At 34.4% G+C, this 17,659-nt stretch overlaps 1 protein-coding gene across 1 annotated transcript in view; it reads left to right on the top strand.

Annotated features, from left to right (window-relative positions):
- Positions 1–16,674, top strand: part of RSRC1 (arginine and serine rich coiled-coil 1) — a 380,198-nt gene extending 363,524 nt beyond the window's left edge. The window contains exons 8-10 of the mRNA XM_058556451.1: positions 6,049–6,155; positions 13,216–13,368; positions 14,013–16,674. Coding sequence (XP_058412434.1) covers positions 6,049–6,155; positions 13,216–13,368; positions 14,013–14,105 — 353 coding nt within the window. The 3' untranslated portion in view covers positions 14,106–16,674. The remainder of the gene's footprint in view (positions 1–6,048; positions 6,156–13,215; positions 13,369–14,012) is intronic.
- The last annotated feature ends 985 nt before the right edge of the window (positions 16,675–17,659 follow it).

Consider the following 17,659-nt stretch of genomic DNA (forward strand, 5'->3'; position numbering starts at 1 on the left):
GCTCAATTCACTTGCATTAATAAAATGTTTATCAAGGGCCTGCCCGGAGGCGTAGTGGTTAAGTTTGGCGCACTCTGCTTCGGCGGCCCAGGTTCACGGGCTCGGATCCCAGGCGTGGACCTACACCACTCGTCAGCCATGGTGTCGTAGCGTCCCACATTCAAAACAGAGGAAGATTGGCACAGATGTTAGCTCAGGGCGAATCTTCCTCAGCAAAAAAGAAAATGTTTATCAGAAATTCTTTACTGGTACAGTCATGTTGAAGTTCTTCTTCTTATTTAATTTGATATGGAAAACAGTTTAATATAAGATGAATCTGTCTTGGACCCCATCCAAGGGGGGTTGTTACTGGAGACACTTCAGAAGCCTCATTGGCATATTTGACTTGGTACTGTATTGTAAGCTTCCAGAACAAGCCACATTCTACTTAAGAAGTTTTTTCATCTTCCAGGTTATTTGTGGATATCAGTTCTGGAAATTTGTGCCAGGGATGATATGGGACTTATGAACAACCTTAAAGTTTTGGGGTTGGATGGATTTCTAATATATACCATGTATGCTCTATGAAAGAGACTTATTGAAAATGAACTTATTGAAAGGGAAAACAGTGGCTGTGTTTCATTAAAATCTGTGTTCGTGAGAAATTGTTTTAATAACTTTAGAATTCCAAGTAAGCTTTATAGGATGTTTTACTTGTTTATAGATTTTATTGATAGCCATAGTTGTTTATTTATTTATTGAATAGCAAGTTATTGTTTGCTTTTTTTTCATTCTTGTAAAGCACTTGAAAATGCTTTACATTTCAGTATCTGAATCTTTTGTTTTATATATATATAGCGTACCATAAACAGGAATTTCACGGATGTTTCCATTCTTGACTAAAATTTGAGTCAATTTAAACTGAAAATAAGATGTGTTTTTATATTCATGTATTTGTGGCAGTACTATTAGTATATAAATATTTTTTTCCTGGAAGAGGAATAGCATAAGTAACTCAATAACTTGAGGCCAACTGACCCAAACTCTTTGTAACATAAAATGCATTTTAACTTTGGGGAAATTTATAAAATATTAACATTCGAAAGGAATCAGTTGAAGATGAGATTCTCATGTGTAAAATACCTTTCGTGAAACGCGTCTTTTATCCCGTGATTACATCTTGGGTAACAGTACCCTCTGCTGTTCTCAGCCTAGCATTGCTGCCAGTGCCGAGGAGGTGGGATTATGTTTGTAACCAACAAATGGTGTACCGATTAAAATTTTGTCTTTTCAAATTAAAGGTTTATATTGGACCTTGTCATCTTTATTTACTAATCTTAAATTTGTGAACCATTTGATAATATTTTAGAAGAAAACTGTAAATGTATCATGCAGAATTGACTGTCAGATATAACTTGAAGTAGCAGGTGAGCCTAATTTTTATAATATAACATCAACAATAACCAATAAAATGTTTGATTTTAATTCTTCATAACACTGATTTTTCTTGCAGTGAGTATTGACTTTTTTAGTCTGTGGTGATTTAGCTTTCTGACTCCATTATTTTCTATTTTACTATGAAATATGTATCCCTTCTACTGACATCCTGCAGACAACCTGTGGAAGTCATCTTATTTACCAATGATATGTTTATCAAAAAGCATCAAGTGCTAATAGATATGTTTCCCTCAGGTTTACCATGTTAATGTTTAAAAACATTCTGTAATTTTGATTCTCCCAGTAACTTTGTCACTATCTTTATTTTTAGCTCATGTACAAGATACATTTTATGCTAGACATTGATGTGGAGCATATAAACAATAACTAGTTTTAATTCACATTTTTCCTAGTCTTAAAACTGGTACAGAATTTTTAAATGACAAATTGGCGTGTGTAACTTAAGAACCTGAATTTAAAACAATTTACTATATATTATTGATGTGTTTTATTCTGCTTCCCAAAAATGACAGATTTATACTCAAGACGTACATTTGTGGCATTGATATTAGAATTTTGAGTATGAAGCACCTTAAAACATTCTTTATGCCTGTTGTTTTCAGACAGCATGGAGCTGAGCTATTTATAAGGCTGAAAATGTAAATCCATAAATCTTACAAATTTTAAATCTCACTCGCTTACTCTTTTAATTTAAATATCACGCTCTTTAGTTTAAATATCACATTCTTTAATTTAAATATCACCAGTAAAATGGTTCCCACGTTGAAAGGTAAAAGCTATGTTGGTTTATTTTCATATTGTAAGTAAGGCAAACTGGCCTGCCCCTATCTACCCTGTCACTTCGTTAGTCCTGAAGTGATCTTTTAAGAAACACAAAGATAATGTTCTGGTTTTCTCTAATCTTTCTCCATCCTTCCTTTATAATTTCTCCAGTGCTACTTTGCTAAACATACTGGCTGGTCATATGTCCATATTTAAAGCTGCAAACACTACAAGCTTTAGACATCAAGTACTGTTGGTGAGCTCACCTCTGACGTTTGATACTAACGACGTGCTTTGTGAATCCAAATGAGAGAGTATGTTAGAGAAAAAATTCAAGGGGTCAAACAGTTGATACATATAACACATCATCCTGAAGTCAGAAACGTTGTCTTTTGGTTGGGAATTAATGATTGTGAAATAATAGTGAGACTAATTAAGACCTATACAAACAAATGTGTTTTCATACTGACAAATTAAAGTTGGATCATGTGGAATGGTATCCATTATAATTTTTCTTTGCTATATTAACACTATTATTCATGTAACTAATAAAAAAATTATCCACTGGTATGGCATGTGTTAATATTAATAAATTAGCTGGGCAAAAATCTCTCATTTCACGTGCTCCATTAGAACATTGCATAATTAAACTCCACAGGAGCTTTTCTTCTGAAGCATGTGGAACTATTCGCTCTTCCATGGCACTCTAACAGTGCTTGCTTTCATGACGAAAATATACCCTTCCAAAGGTGAGAGTGTTTGCTCTGGGGGCTGTTACTTCCAAAGATTCCATGCATGGTTTCTCACATGAGAAAAGACTGGTTACGTCTGTCAGGGACACATCTTCAGAAGCACCATCTTTCCCTTGAATAAACTGGAGCTTGCATAAGACTATATAATTATAATTTGTGATTGGCCAAAAGTTGAGACAAAAATTTTTCATAAAATCTTAATTTTTATTGAACTTACGAAACAAAATTTCTTGTCGTTCTCTCTATAACATTTAATCTTTTCAGCTTAGATATGCTGGGATGTAAAAATTACTTTGATGCAAATAGCTCCACCTTCTTGACAAACCAGTTATTACAGTTGTTTCTTAGAAGCAAATCCAGTTTTTATTTATAAAGTCTAAAATCCCAACATTTTTAGATGCCTCAGCTGAATATACAGTGGCTCCTAATTCAGCTATGTATTCATATCAGCTTACAGCAAGAGTTTAAACAGCGAGGATATGAACCATGATGTTGCATTTTTTGTGCCCACCTAACATGTGAAAAAAATACAAAAATACGAAATGACACATGCAGGTGGCTATTTGTAAAAGCAAAAGACTAGAAACAAGTCAAATGACCATCAGGAGGGCATTGGTGGGAAAAAACTATCATGAAACCATAAAATAGATTACTGTACAGCTTTAATTTGTAGGATGAGGAAGTCTCTTTACTGCTGTGGAGTAATAGTGAAGACATATTGTTAAATGAACGAAGTAATACACATAGGAATGTGTGGCATGCTAATCTTGTGTAAGAAAGGAGAGAATATGTACACTTATATTTTCAGAAGTAAACAATGTAAGGGTAAAAACCAAAACCTAATAAAAATGATTACCTCTGGGCTCACGGGACAGCTAGAAGAATGGGATAGGGAAGGAAACCTGCACTTCTTTGAAATGGTGTTGTTTTAAGTTTTTACTTGAGAACCATTTAAGTGTTTTATGCAATTTAAAGACAAATATTAATCACAAAGGCAATAAAATGAAGCAAGACCTAAAAATAAAAAATGAACTGAAACAAATGAACCTAATCTAACTCTATATCAAGTTGGTAGCATAATCACATGGAGAATTATTTCAAGTGACTTTAGAGCATAGTGTTTTGACAATTCATCAGTGGAATAAATCCTAAGATCAAAAAGAATGATAAAGAAATTTTAAACTGCATTAATTCATCTTGCTGTTAATAGTAATGTTTGTCTTATTATTTTGTAACTAATACATATTCAGCTCAATATTAGGAAAAACAATAAGTACTTTTGATCATATCATTAAGGCCTAAGTTTTTAGAGTATGAGAAAAGATACAAATATAAAATCAAAGACTTTAACTAAAAGTCCTATAGTCCTTAATTTGGTTGGTAGTATCAGCATGAATTCATATTAATTTTTCTCTTCTAAAAATATGTATTTTTCCCCACCTACTGAAAAGGCTGAGAAGCAATCATAATCCAGTAACAATGAACACCCCTAGTGCCCCGGTTATTGTCTCTAAATATCATTCCCTGCTAAAAGGAGTCTGAGCTCTTGGGAGAAACAGCTAATTTCCGGTCTGGGACAAGAACTGTACTAGATGAGCCTGGAACATCTTGTCATGCCGTAACTACTAGGGATCATATCAAAAGGCTGCAGGAGCCAAGTTGAAGTCACCCACTACCCAAAGTAGAATAATTTGGGTATCAAAATATGAAAATGACTACCATGGACTGAAATATATCAAATATATAAATATTCATGAACTCATAATGGTTATCTTTGGACCAAAATTGATAAATAAAGTGAAAGAATTAAACATTTATTCTCCCTTTCCTGTAGAGACTATATTTCACAGTCACCACACTTCCCTCACAGTCACAGTCTATGAGGGAAATTCTTCATTATAGAGGAATCAGAGTTAATAAATGCAGGAAGAATAATAGAATTAGAAAATCACCATTTTGCAACCTCTAATGAAATAATGGGTCTAAGCAACAAACATTAATGTCTGCTAAAACCATTAAGTGAAAGGTTGGTGGAGATCTTTACAATAGAAGGGTCAGGCTGACATCACCTTGGACACACTGATCAATTTTAACATCTCTAAAAGTGGGAGAAGCACATCCTGATACGAAGTAATAGGAATTACACAGCACCACCTATGATGTATTCTTGATCAAAAGACATTGAACCTGAATCTCATCAAGCCTCTAGATATAACTACTGGTTTGCACAAAATATGAGGGATAGAGGAACATGTTAAATGACACCATGAGAATAAAATCAGCCAAATCCAGAAGGTGGAAATTTTAAAGGATAAATGATCCGTTTTGTTCAATAAATAAATGTCAATGAAAGGAGGGATGGTGGACTGTAAGTGATTAAAAGAGATTTAAGAAATTTATCAATCAAGTGTATTGTGTTGACCTTGTTTGGATCCTGTTTCAAACAAACCAAATGTAAAAACATTTTTTGGACAATCAGTGAAAATTAAACATGTATAGTATAAGATGATATAAGGAATTATTGATAACATTGTTGGATGTGAAGATGGCATTGTAGTTACGTTGCTGCGTTGTTTTGTTTTTTTTTTCTTAAGCCCTTATCTGAGATGCCTAATAAAATATTTAGGGGTAACATGGTGTGATGTCTGGGATTTACTTTTAAATACTCCAGGTCCACCCAAAAAAACTGAAGTGAGGATGGATAGATTAAATCAGAATAACAGTTAATGATTATAGAAACTGGGTGATGAGTGTGGGTGGATTCATTGTGCTCTTATTGTATGTGTATTTTCATAATAGTCTTTTTTTAATTTGTTTCAAAAGGGCTCCCACCAGATTAACCCAGATTAGCTTGGATCATGATAGCAGTGCTTTCTCAGCAATGTTTTCGATTTTAGGTGAAAGTCTTAGTGTGTAGGAATGTTATATTTGTGTATCTTAGGGGAGAAAAAGTTTCTTGTTATAGCTTAACTATCATGTCTTTTCTTTTCATCCAGTAAAATTTCATAAATTGTAAAATTACTTCATATATAATGGTATAGTGTTGTTAACAAGCTTATACACCAAAACACACTGACGTTATAGCCTCTTTTTTTAGACCAAGCCACCCTGGTAGAACAAGTAAAAAGAGTAAAAGAAATTGAAGCCATTGAAAGTGATTCTTTTGTTCAGCAGACATTCAGATCAAGTAAAGAAGTCAAAAAGGTAAGTTTTCATCCAGGCATTATGAATAAGCCTTTAGATTCCAATTGAAGAGATGCTTTATTAATGGATTTTGCTTAAATATAAGTGCTTCTTCTAATAGATAAAATAAGGCAAGAGAGTATCAGCATGTTATTGAGAAAGAGAGAGAATGAATCAGTGAGAATCCGTTCAAGTTTAACTTATAAAAAAATATACAAAAGTGTATCTGATGCCATTTTTATTTTAAAATTCATCGAGAAGACAAAATAAAATGTCAACATGACATTTCTATAACAGTAATACAGTTTTCCTTTCAAATGTATACATCTGCTTTTTGAATTGACGTTGCTAGAGAAAAGTTAGAAAAGGGCTTTAACAATAAAATTATGACCCAAATTGTAACGTATATCGATATTCTTTGCTCAGATGGGCATCACTTATTCAACTCTAGTAAAAGGAGCTTTGATTGGCATTTCATTTCTGTTGAATATTTCATGTATTCTTTCAGTTATTATCAGGGCTGCATTTAGGCGTTTATGTTTCTTTAGTAGGAAAAGGCATTCTGCTATGAAATACATGTATTTAATAACATACATATAATGAAGACATACTATAGTTACCGCTTATTCAAAAATAGTATTCTACATCTGTAAATATATTAATGACTGTATAGTATCCTACTGATGAATGTGTCATAATTCATTTATTTTTTTCTCTGACAGTGGATATTGAAGTACTTGTAAGTTTGGAGGTATCACACATAGATTTTTGCAAATATCCATTATCACCTTAAGATAAATTTTTCAAGATGGAGTTATTTGCTAAAGGTTAATATTGTTTTTTTCACACATGTTCCCAAAGTCATCCTTCAAAAACATTGTACAATTCAAATGCCACCCGGAAGTGTAAGGAGGTGTCTACCTCTCACACTCTGGTAACACAAAGGCCTCTCAGACTTTCTTCAAGTTTGCTGACCTGATGGGTGAAAACTGACCTGTTGTGTTTCCATTAGCGTTTCTGTTGTTACTGGTGAGATGAACATCTTTTCAATTGCCGTATACTTTTGAAAACAACTCCTTCTGGAGACACGAATTGAGCGTGTGCTGCATGTCCGGCGCACAGCATAGACAGCCTGGGTTCGTCCATGGTCCCTGCCTTGTCATGTTGTTGACTTCATTTGAACTGCTTGTAGCTTGCCTCCCCGACTCATAAAAAATGGAGCTGTGAAATGGACGTTCATAAATATAGTTGCCCATTTTATTTAATATCTTATTTTTACATATTAAAAGGTCACTCATAGGTCCTAATAGAATTGTAATTTATTTAAAATTTACTTTCTTAGTACTCGTTTTCTGAAGTTCACCCTGACTTGCCAGTTCTTACTGGACTCAATTAAGATAAACTAGCTTTTTCCTTCTATGGAGGCACTTAGTCCTCCATAGTTAATACACTGGGTTTTCTTCTGAAGAACTTTTTCCTTTTGGTACTAATTATTAATATAATAAACTTATTTTTAATTCTATTCCTCTCCTCTAAGATACTAGCAGCTCTTCCAATAACTGGTGAAATTGGCAATGAGTAAGGAAATTGATCAAAAGCCTATTTGTCATACTGGAAAGAGCATGGGCTTTGGGCTCTAAGAGGTCTGTGTTTGAATCTTAACTCCTACACTTCCTACCATGATTTATGACCTTGAGCAAGCCTGTCAACCTCTTTGGGCCTCGGTTTCCAAATTCATAAAATAGAGCTAATTATACCTACTTTTTGGAGTTGTTGAAGATTAAATATAATGATTATTAAATATCTAGCATTGTTCTTGATCCAATAAATGTTTATTTTTAGGGGCCGGCCCCATGGCATAGTGGTTGTTTGGAGCGCTCTGCTTCGGTGGCCCAATTTCACAGGTTCAGATCCCGGGCACAGACCTACACCACTCATCAGCAATGCTGTGGCGGCTTCCCACATACAAAATAGAGGAAGAATGGCAACAGATGTTAGCTCAAGGCGATTCTTCCTCAACAACAAAAAATGTTTATTTTTAAATAACATAATGTAGTATCTAAATTATTTGATATCTAAATACATTCTATAAACTAAGCATAGTGCTTGAAAACTTCTACTATTCTAGGTGCTCAATCTGCCTTAAGTATAAACACCTTATCCCTTTTACATTTCTCTAATATGTCCCTTGTTTTCCCCAAGTCTCCATGCTCATCAGTAAGACAGATCTCTTGCTGAGAGACACAGAAATTCTTTAGACATCTAGTTTCACCTTAAAAGTCTTTTGAAATGCATAAATGTAATAATATGTTTATATTTGAATTCCAAGATTAGTAATGTTTATACCTTGTTGTATCCTCTAGAAAAGTTTTAAAAAGTTATTTTCCTATAAGTTATTAAAAGTTATTAATTTTAAGATAACTAATCCAAGAGAAAAACTCTCCTTCCCAAATCTATAACAAAACCGTATATAGTTAAATAGTTTCCCATGGGACCCATATAAAGAAATTTCACCTACATCTCTGATTAAAGGGACCGCCATTATTAGTTATTTTAATAATTAGGTTCTGTTTGCTTTAGTTTTTAGTGCTGAGTTGGAATTCACTCTCACCTTCAATATAGCTTTTCTTGTACTTCTAATTCAGATGCCACATTAGGGATTGATGGAACAGAGGCCTCTCCATTTTGTAAGAAACCTTCATAAATCTATGTGAGAGAAACCCATCTTCTGTGTCAACTATCTTTTAACAGAAGTTTCCCTTAACAATAATTCATAGAAAAATAAAATCAATTCTGGAAAGCCTATAACTGGCTAGTTCCAGGTTGGATAAGTATGACAGAGAAGCAAAAGCAGACTAGAAATATTATTAATCCAGCACTGTGAGTTGAGCCACTTAGAAATGTATTTAGTTAAAATATTTTACCAACATTTTTATTTCTTTCCTCTAAAATCAAAACCAAATTACAATAAATCTTGGGTTTAGCAATTGGGAAGCAGTGGTCAAAAGCATGAAATGTAGAGTCAGATAGACCTGGAACCACATTCTGATTCTGCCATTCACTGGCTATATGTCCTTACACTATATAACATCATTGAACCCTGGTTCTCTTATCTTAAAATGGGGGTAATACCCGTGGCAGAGATTTTTATAAGGATGAACAAGATACTTTATATGCAACAGTTAGCCAAGTGCCTGGCACAGAGTAAGTATTCAAGAAATGAAAACTGTCACTCCTCCTGCTCCTGCTCCTCTGCTTACTGAGCACTGAGAGCTGTATTTGTCTATGGCTTCCTTAAGCGGAATTGTAGATACAAAGATTCCCATTTTAATTGGGCCAGAGAATGTTTTATGTAATTTTTTTATGGTCTGTAGACCCTAAGATTCTCCTCATTTGAGGCTTGATGACCTATTGCATTACTGAGAAAATAGTTAAAAATTACTTCACAGCTTTATACAGTAACTTACTGGTTTCGTGTGCAGACATCAGCTCTGGACCAATTTGTTTCAACATTAAAGAACTAAGCAAATGATGTAAAACAATGTTGTATCCTAGTCCCACTTTTGTTTATATTTAGATAACTCCAAATAACTAAAATAATAATGGCTACCATTAATACTAGACTATTAATACTAGACCACGAATACTAGTCTCTCATAATTGTGAACTCAATGCATGTTCCCTGTTGAAGTAGAAAGAAAGCATGTATTGAAGGGTGGGAAGTGGCACCAACAGGGAAATATGCTAAAAAGCCTCAGAAGATAGCATTTACCCTGGTGAATGTACAATAATCTAAAGTATTAGCCATCCAACACTGGACTTTTATTAGTCACTGCATTTCAAAATGATCAGAAGAGCAGTGATGGGCCAACAATGAATAAATTCACACTCAACTGTAATATAAAACAGAAGGCCAATTTATTAGTTTAGAAAGTGATACCCCTTTCCAGTTTCTAAAGTGTCTGTGTCTGCAATATAAGGTGGGGATAAGGATGCCCCAGAAGCTGAATTATTTATCAGAGGTTACTTAGCAAAGAGAGGTAAATTATCTTGAGGACTATTTCATCCAGATGATGGGGAGACGTGATGGTCTCTCCCTGATGCATAGCAAAGACTACCTGTCTTGAAGACAAAATTACCCATGACCCAAGTTTCACTTTCTTTTTTTCCTCGACAGTTTTACATACATTGGTATAAAGTTTGTATCTCTGACAAAGGCTTTTCTATACTAGCCACCCCTTCAGTTCGTAGAGTCTTTCTTTAGCTCTGTTAATTCCACTAATTACACTAGGGAGCTTTACCAGAAAAGTGGCTGTTGCCAATGACATGCTAGACATTATGTCTCCTGCAGCACATGTTGATTTAACTAGTTGAACTCTCTGCAATCATATTTCTCTTGTGTGAGTAGATAATTTGATATCTCCTGCTATATCCTCAACTTCAGGAACCAAGATGCAGCTTTTTTTCAAACTGCTGTCCCAGATAAGCTTATTACCAGTTATTCAACCCTGAAATTGTTGTATCTGGCAGATATCCTCCTCTATTTAAACAGAGGGTAAATAACCCTAAGCAGCATGGTCCTTTCACTTGGAAGTACATTTTAAAATAAGTTTTTCCAAACTAAACCTTGAGGTGGCAGTGCTACTCAAAGCCAGATGTTTGATAGTGGCCATGTTGAGGGTTTTTTTTAATAGTCAAATTTTCTCTAACAGTTTTCCTCACGTAAATAAAGAAGCAATTAATGGTTCTCCTCACACATTTTTAAGCTACCTGTTATTAAATAATAACTTCCATGCTCTGATCCAACCTCTGAAAACTTTACCTTATATGTGTGTAAGCACTTCTCAAAATCTTCAATGTACTGTGTAGGTAAAAACAGAAGATTACTTGGGTTTCATAATAGAATGTTATCTCTGCCACCTGAACATGTGTGGTCCACATTGTTGACAACTAGAGTAACAGCACTCCACAGGTTTTCAAGGCAGTTCAACATAGACAGTCAGTCTCCTACCTAAGCCCTGTCAAAGCATGGCTGAGATATGCAGAATAACATGCTCTTTTTAAAAAAATAATTTTTTATTATGGAAGAAATTTTGTGTATTTTTGTTTTTTTAATTGAAGTATTGTTGACATACAATATTGTATTAGTTTCAGGTGTACAACATACTGATTTGACATTTATATACATTATGAAATGGTCACCCTAAGACCAGTAACCATCTGTCACCATATGAAGTTATTACAATCTTGTTGACTATATTCCCTGTGCTGTACATTACATCCCTATGACTTACTTATTTTATGACTGGAAATTTGTACCTCTTAGTCCCCTTCACCTATTCCTCCACTCTCCTGCCCGCTTCCTCTCTGACAACCACCAGTTTGTTCTCTGTATCTATGAGTCTGCTTCTGTTTTGTTTTGTGTGTATGCTCCTATATTCTCTGCACGGCAACATAGAATACCAAAAATGATGTCCTGGACCTCATTGGATTAGCATACTTCCCACTCTTCCCTATGCAGAACATTAGGCTTTACTGTTATATGTCGTCAGTTTTATAAGGGGTCAGTATAATATCACTTAGGGCTATGAGCCTTTAGCCCACTCTGTTGGAGACATAGAAATATTTGAGACCTGAGGGAAAAGAGTATTGGCTCCAAAATAGAAGAAGAAAACCGCCAAATTAAATTCAACAAATATTTCTTTAAATATCCCTATGTCACTTGTTACAATTTGTGATTATGTATTTATTTTGATATATATTTGTTAGTAATCTGTCAGCCCCATTAGCAAAATGTAATCTCCAGTTGGGACAGGGAACATATCTGTTTTATTCTCCCTTGTGTACCCAGTGCTTAGCAATTAGTAGTTCTCAAGAAATACTGGTTAAATAGATGGATCTCCAATTCTAAGAATTAACTAATTCATGCATATTTCATTTTCTAGATGTTTTTCCCAGTGGCATCTGTTATGCACTTCATTCAGAGAAGTGGATGTTCAGAAATAGATAAGTCAAAAGAAAATGGAAATTGAAAAACTATAGGTGTGGAAACAATAGGTGTAGATAAAAGGCTAAATAGTGGAATTAATCTCCTAATTATCTTGAGTTTTTTTGCTTTAACTTTTAATTTCGACTTCTCCTTTAATCCTTTTCATATTATCTCTGCAACCTTGTTGCTAATCAGCCACTTCCCTGGCCTTCTCCTTTCTCAGAGAAGGAGACATTGGAATTAACTTGAGTTAGCACTGCACTGCTGGCTCCTTCCAGGCAGGTACAATGATTTATTAGTCTTTTTGTCCTCAGCACTTAGTACAGTGCCTGGCACATAATATTCTATGCAATGGAATATTATTCAGCAATGAAAAGGAATGAAGTACTGATACATGCTAAAACATGATGAACCTTGAAAACATTATGCTGAATGAAAGAAGCCAGTCACCAAAAACCACATATTGTATGATTCCTTTTATATGAAATGTCCAGAATAGGCAAATCCATAGAGACAGAAGGTAGATTAGCTGTTCCCTAGGGATGGGGAGAAATGGGGAGCAGTGACTGTTAGTAGGTATGGGGTTTTTTAGGAGGATGATGAAAATGTTCTGAAGTTGCTTGTAGTGATGGTTGCAAAACTCTGTGGATATGCTAAAAGCTGTATAAATTATGATATTTAAATTATATGTCAGTAAGTCTGTTATTAAAAAAACAAAAACAAAATAACCTTTGCATTTGCTTTTTATACCTAAAGAGGCCAACTGAATGCTAGAGATTTGTTGCAAGCTTGTTTTGATTAATAGAATTTAGATACGTGAAATATACATTTTTTCAATAGTATAGATTCATAAATGTGAACTTCTTAAGAAAAATATGCTGATCATAAGAAATGATAAACATCTCCCAATGTTTTTGTATTTGTTTGCTTGTTTTAGGAATAATTGTTTCTTGTTCAATAACCTAGGGCCTTTTTGTGATTATCATCTCAAAGGAGACTAATTGAGCAATTATTCAAAATCAGAAATATTATTAAAGCAAAATTCTAATTGTATATTGTGATCCAGTTAATAATATGTGTTTTATGTTTCAGTCAGTGGAACCTAGTGAAGTGAAGCATGCAACTGCAGCGTCAGGACCAGCATCAGTAGTTGCTGATCCACCCAGTAATGAAAAAGAAATAGACCCCAGCAGCATCCCTACTGCTATCAAGTACCAAGATGACAATTCTCTGGCCCATCCAAATGTAAGATGCTTAAACCTTAAGAATGTCAGTTGAAGTCTAGTTGACTGAAATTAAGTCAAACTGTTGTTCTTTTGTGCTGCAACAAGAAGACCATTGGAGGAATGGATTCATATGTTCCTATTTGCTAAAAATAGGCAACCAACCCCCAGTCCTTAGAGCTGTTACATGTATTTGAATCTAGTGTGGTCCAACTCATGTTGCCTGATTTCTAGAAGTATTCTTTCTATGGTTAATAAAAATAGCAAAAAAGAAGAGTTTTGTTTTGTTTTTAGTCTGGCACTAAAAGATCTAATTCTGGCTCAGCTCTCATTGGTTCATTGACTGTGAGCATGTCACTAACATATTTTGCTATCTTTTATGAAATGGTGTCATTTCACTGTGTCTCTCAGAAGGATTGGAGGAAATAAACTTCACAAAATAAGGTGTAAAATTGTTAACCAATGATGTTGGTATTTACTTCAAGACTTTCTGAGCGTTATTAATTCCAAATAGATGATCTTCAGTTAAGAAGTCATCAAGAGTTAAACAGTATCCAAATCTTGTGCTGAAAAATGTATTCTATAAAGGTGATTTGTATCATGTAAGGTCAAATCCAAGTTATTGCCAGACAATAACATTTTTCCTTTTTTTTTTTCTTATTTCAGTTATTTATTGAGAAAGCTGATGCTGAGGAAAAGTGGTTCAAGAGATTAATTGCTCTCCGACAAGAGAGGCTCATGGGCAGTCCTGTGGCCTAAGTAATATATGTGTGGTTGAATTAACAGTAACATTGGAAATTTAGGTTTTTAAATCCCAATATTAATTTTTTACTCTTAAAAAGAATTTAGCTGATTATATAATTTATAAAGGTAATCTCATTTCATTTTTTTCTCATGTAGGCTTGAATATTTGTTAATTTGAATTTAATCAAACATTGTAAATGTTAAAAGTAGTGTAAAATTTAAGAATGCATGAAAATGTCATACTGTTAATAAAGCTAATCCTAAAAATATCAGTGTTAAAATAAATGGTACACAGTAGTGTTTCTGAGTATAATTTGAAAAATATCAAGTTGTTGTTTAAAAACACAATTTTGATTAATCATGCATATATAAGAATCAAACTATATGCTATAAATATGAGATTTCATCTTCCATGTATTATGAAACCATTTTTTAATTTTTTATTTCACCTTATTGCAAAATTTTAGACACAATAAAAAGCACTCTTAACAATCTAAGCAGAATGAGCATGTTAATCTTAAAGGGATTTCTTAAAAATTAAATAAATTGATGATTTATTGCTTAGAGATCAGGTTTTACTAGGTGCTCCTTTGAAACATGTAAGCGGATCCCAGCTCATTCTTTTAGAAATCACATGTTCATGCCAGACCTAACCGGTTGGCCAAATACTCACAATGGAAAAATCGTTTCTGAGAAACCTGGTAAGAGCTCTCACTTCAGTCTTTCTTAACCAGCTGCTATTCCCTGCGGAGGAAGCCAGCTAATTGTAATTTTGATAAGACTGTCTATCATTGTAGAATACCTTTCTGTAGAAGCTGAATGAAAATCAACTATGCGTTCCATACTAACATGCCAGAGATAAGGGCTTTTAGGCCTTGCCTTACAAAACTAGTTTTTAACAGCTGACATGAATATTTCCCTTTTCTATTTTGTTCTGTCTGGTCTCACTCTGATTTAGTCTCTATGAAGACTGTACCTCAGAACACAAGATAAACATGTAGAGTTCTTGGGATAAGATTACCAATGTATAGGACATTTTAATGCCATCTTTTTTATATTTCTAAAACTGTTAAAATTCTAATCCCTGTTAAAAATGAAAAATATAAAGATCTTACACTCAGTTGCAAAAAGTATGGAAAATAGACTGATGACAAAATACTTGTTTTCATACAAACATGTTTCCACAGTCTAAATAAATGCTAATTATTTTGTTTTCTTTAACTTTAAGTAAAAGTGCCCAGTATGGACCCATGTTTGTGTGGTTTTTAATGTAGACATAACAAACTTTTAGTGACTTAAAAAAGGGTTTCACTGGACAGATACATGCAAAAAAATGAAAGTAGAGGGCCAGCTCGGGGTTCGCAGGTTCGGATCCCGGGCGCACACCGACACACTGCTTGTCAGGCCATGCTGTGGCAGCATCCCATATAAAGTAGAGGAAGATGGGCATTTATGTTAGCCCAGGGCCAATCTTCCTCAGCAAAAAGAGGAGGATTGGCTTCGGATGTTAGCTCAGGGCCAGTCTTCCTCACCAAAAAAAAAAAAAAAAAGGAAAGTAGACCATTATCTTACACTATAAGCAAAAAGTAACTCAAATGGATTAAAGATTTGAATGTAAGAACTGAACCCATAAAACTCCTAGAAGAAAACATAGGCAGTGCACTCTGTGACATTGGTCTTAGCAGTATCTTTTTGAATATCATGCCTCCTCAGGCAGGAGAAACAAAAGAAAAAATAAACAAGTGGGATTACATCAGACTAAAAAGCTTCTGCACGGCAAAGGAAACCATCAACAAAATGAAAAGACAACCCACCAACTGGGAGAAAATATTTGCAAATTATATATCTGACAAGGGGTTAATTTCCAAACTACATAAAGAACTCATATAACTCACAACGAAAAAACGAAAAACCCAATCAAAAATTGGGCAGAGGGTAGGAACAGATATTTTTCCAAAGAAGATATACAGATGGACAAAAGGCACATGGAAAGATATTCAGCATCACTAATTATTAGGGAAATACAAATCAAAACCACATTAGATATCACCTCACACCTGTCAGAATGACTACAATTAACAACACATGAAACAACAAGCGTTGGAGAGGATGTGGAGAGAAGGGGACTCTCATATACTGCTGGTGGGAACACAAACTGGTGCAGCCACTATGCAAAACAGTATGGAGATTTCTCAAAAAATTAAAAATAGAAATACCATATGATCCAGATATTCCACTTCTGGGTATTTATCCAAAGAACATGAAAACAGTAATTCAAAAAGATATATGTACCCCTATATTCATCACAGCATTAGTCACAATAGCCAAAACTTGGAAGCAACCCAAGTGCCTATCAAGGGGTGAAGGGATAAAGATGTGGTATATATATACAATGGAATAACAGCCACAAAAAAGACAAAATACTGCTATTTGCAACAACATGGATGGACCTTGTGTATTACGCTAAGCAAAATAAGTAAGACAAAGACAAATACCGTATGATTTCACTCATGTGGAAGATAAACACATAGATAAGGAGAACGGAATGGTGGTTACCAGAGGGGGAAAGGGTGAGGGAGGGCAAAAGGGGTAATGGGGCTCATGTGTATGGTGACAGATGGCAACTAGACTTTTGGTGGTGTATACGATGTAGGCTATACAGAAGTCGAAATATAGTGATGTACACCTGAAATTTATATAATGTTACAACCAATGTATGCTCAATAAAATAACTTTTTTTTAAAAAAGGGTTTTCAGTTTCTGAAATATTTTGTGTTTCATTCTTTGCATAACTTGTAAACAGTAAAAGTATCATCACCCTTTTGGGAAGTGTATTTTAGAGGTCCAGGCAAGACTGTGGGTTGTCATTTGGCCCACCAGTGATTCTCCAGAGAGCCTGGAGTAGGTATCTTTCTCAGTGTGCCTGATGTTCCTCCTCTATAAAACAGTGAAAATCTTATGATATACTTTAATTATGTTTAACACTAGTGTTCCTCTGCAGCAAATAGCCAAAATACAGAAAATTGAACTGCAATAGATTTGTATTTTAAAGGTAAATTTTTCATATAGATAGAGAATCAAGTTATTTTTTTAATTAACTGAACTTTAGTCCCTGCGAGAACTCAATGACTATTCCCCTCCTCCCTGATTTCCAGTATGATGCATTTTAATGTATTATTAACTTCATTTACCTGCATTTGTATAGAAGACTACAATATTACCATCCAAGCCAAATCAAATTTAATGAAAAAGACTCAGAACACTATCAAACACGTCACCATACTCAAGCTAGCTGATGCATCGGGCCTTCTTTAATACCCTAATACAATGAGTCTATAAAATAGGACAATCCCTGTGATGTCACTTGATTAATGGTAATAACTTGGACTTACATGAGACCTCAATGTGTTTTTTGAAACGTTGATTTCATACAAAATGATGAGTATAAGTTTGGTTTTCGTATCTGAACTGAGGGCACTCTCAGGGAAAATGGAAGAACATTTCTTCTAGCACTCTCTAATTACGAGGCAGCAGATACCTAGGGATGTGAGGACAGAGCACTTGGAGTG

Source organism: Diceros bicornis, chromosome 15 (assembly GCF_020826845.1).
Source record: "Diceros bicornis minor isolate mBicDic1 chromosome 15, mDicBic1.mat.cur, whole genome shotgun sequence".
Taxonomy (NCBI): Eukaryota; Metazoa; Chordata; class Mammalia; order Perissodactyla; family Rhinocerotidae; genus Diceros; species Diceros bicornis.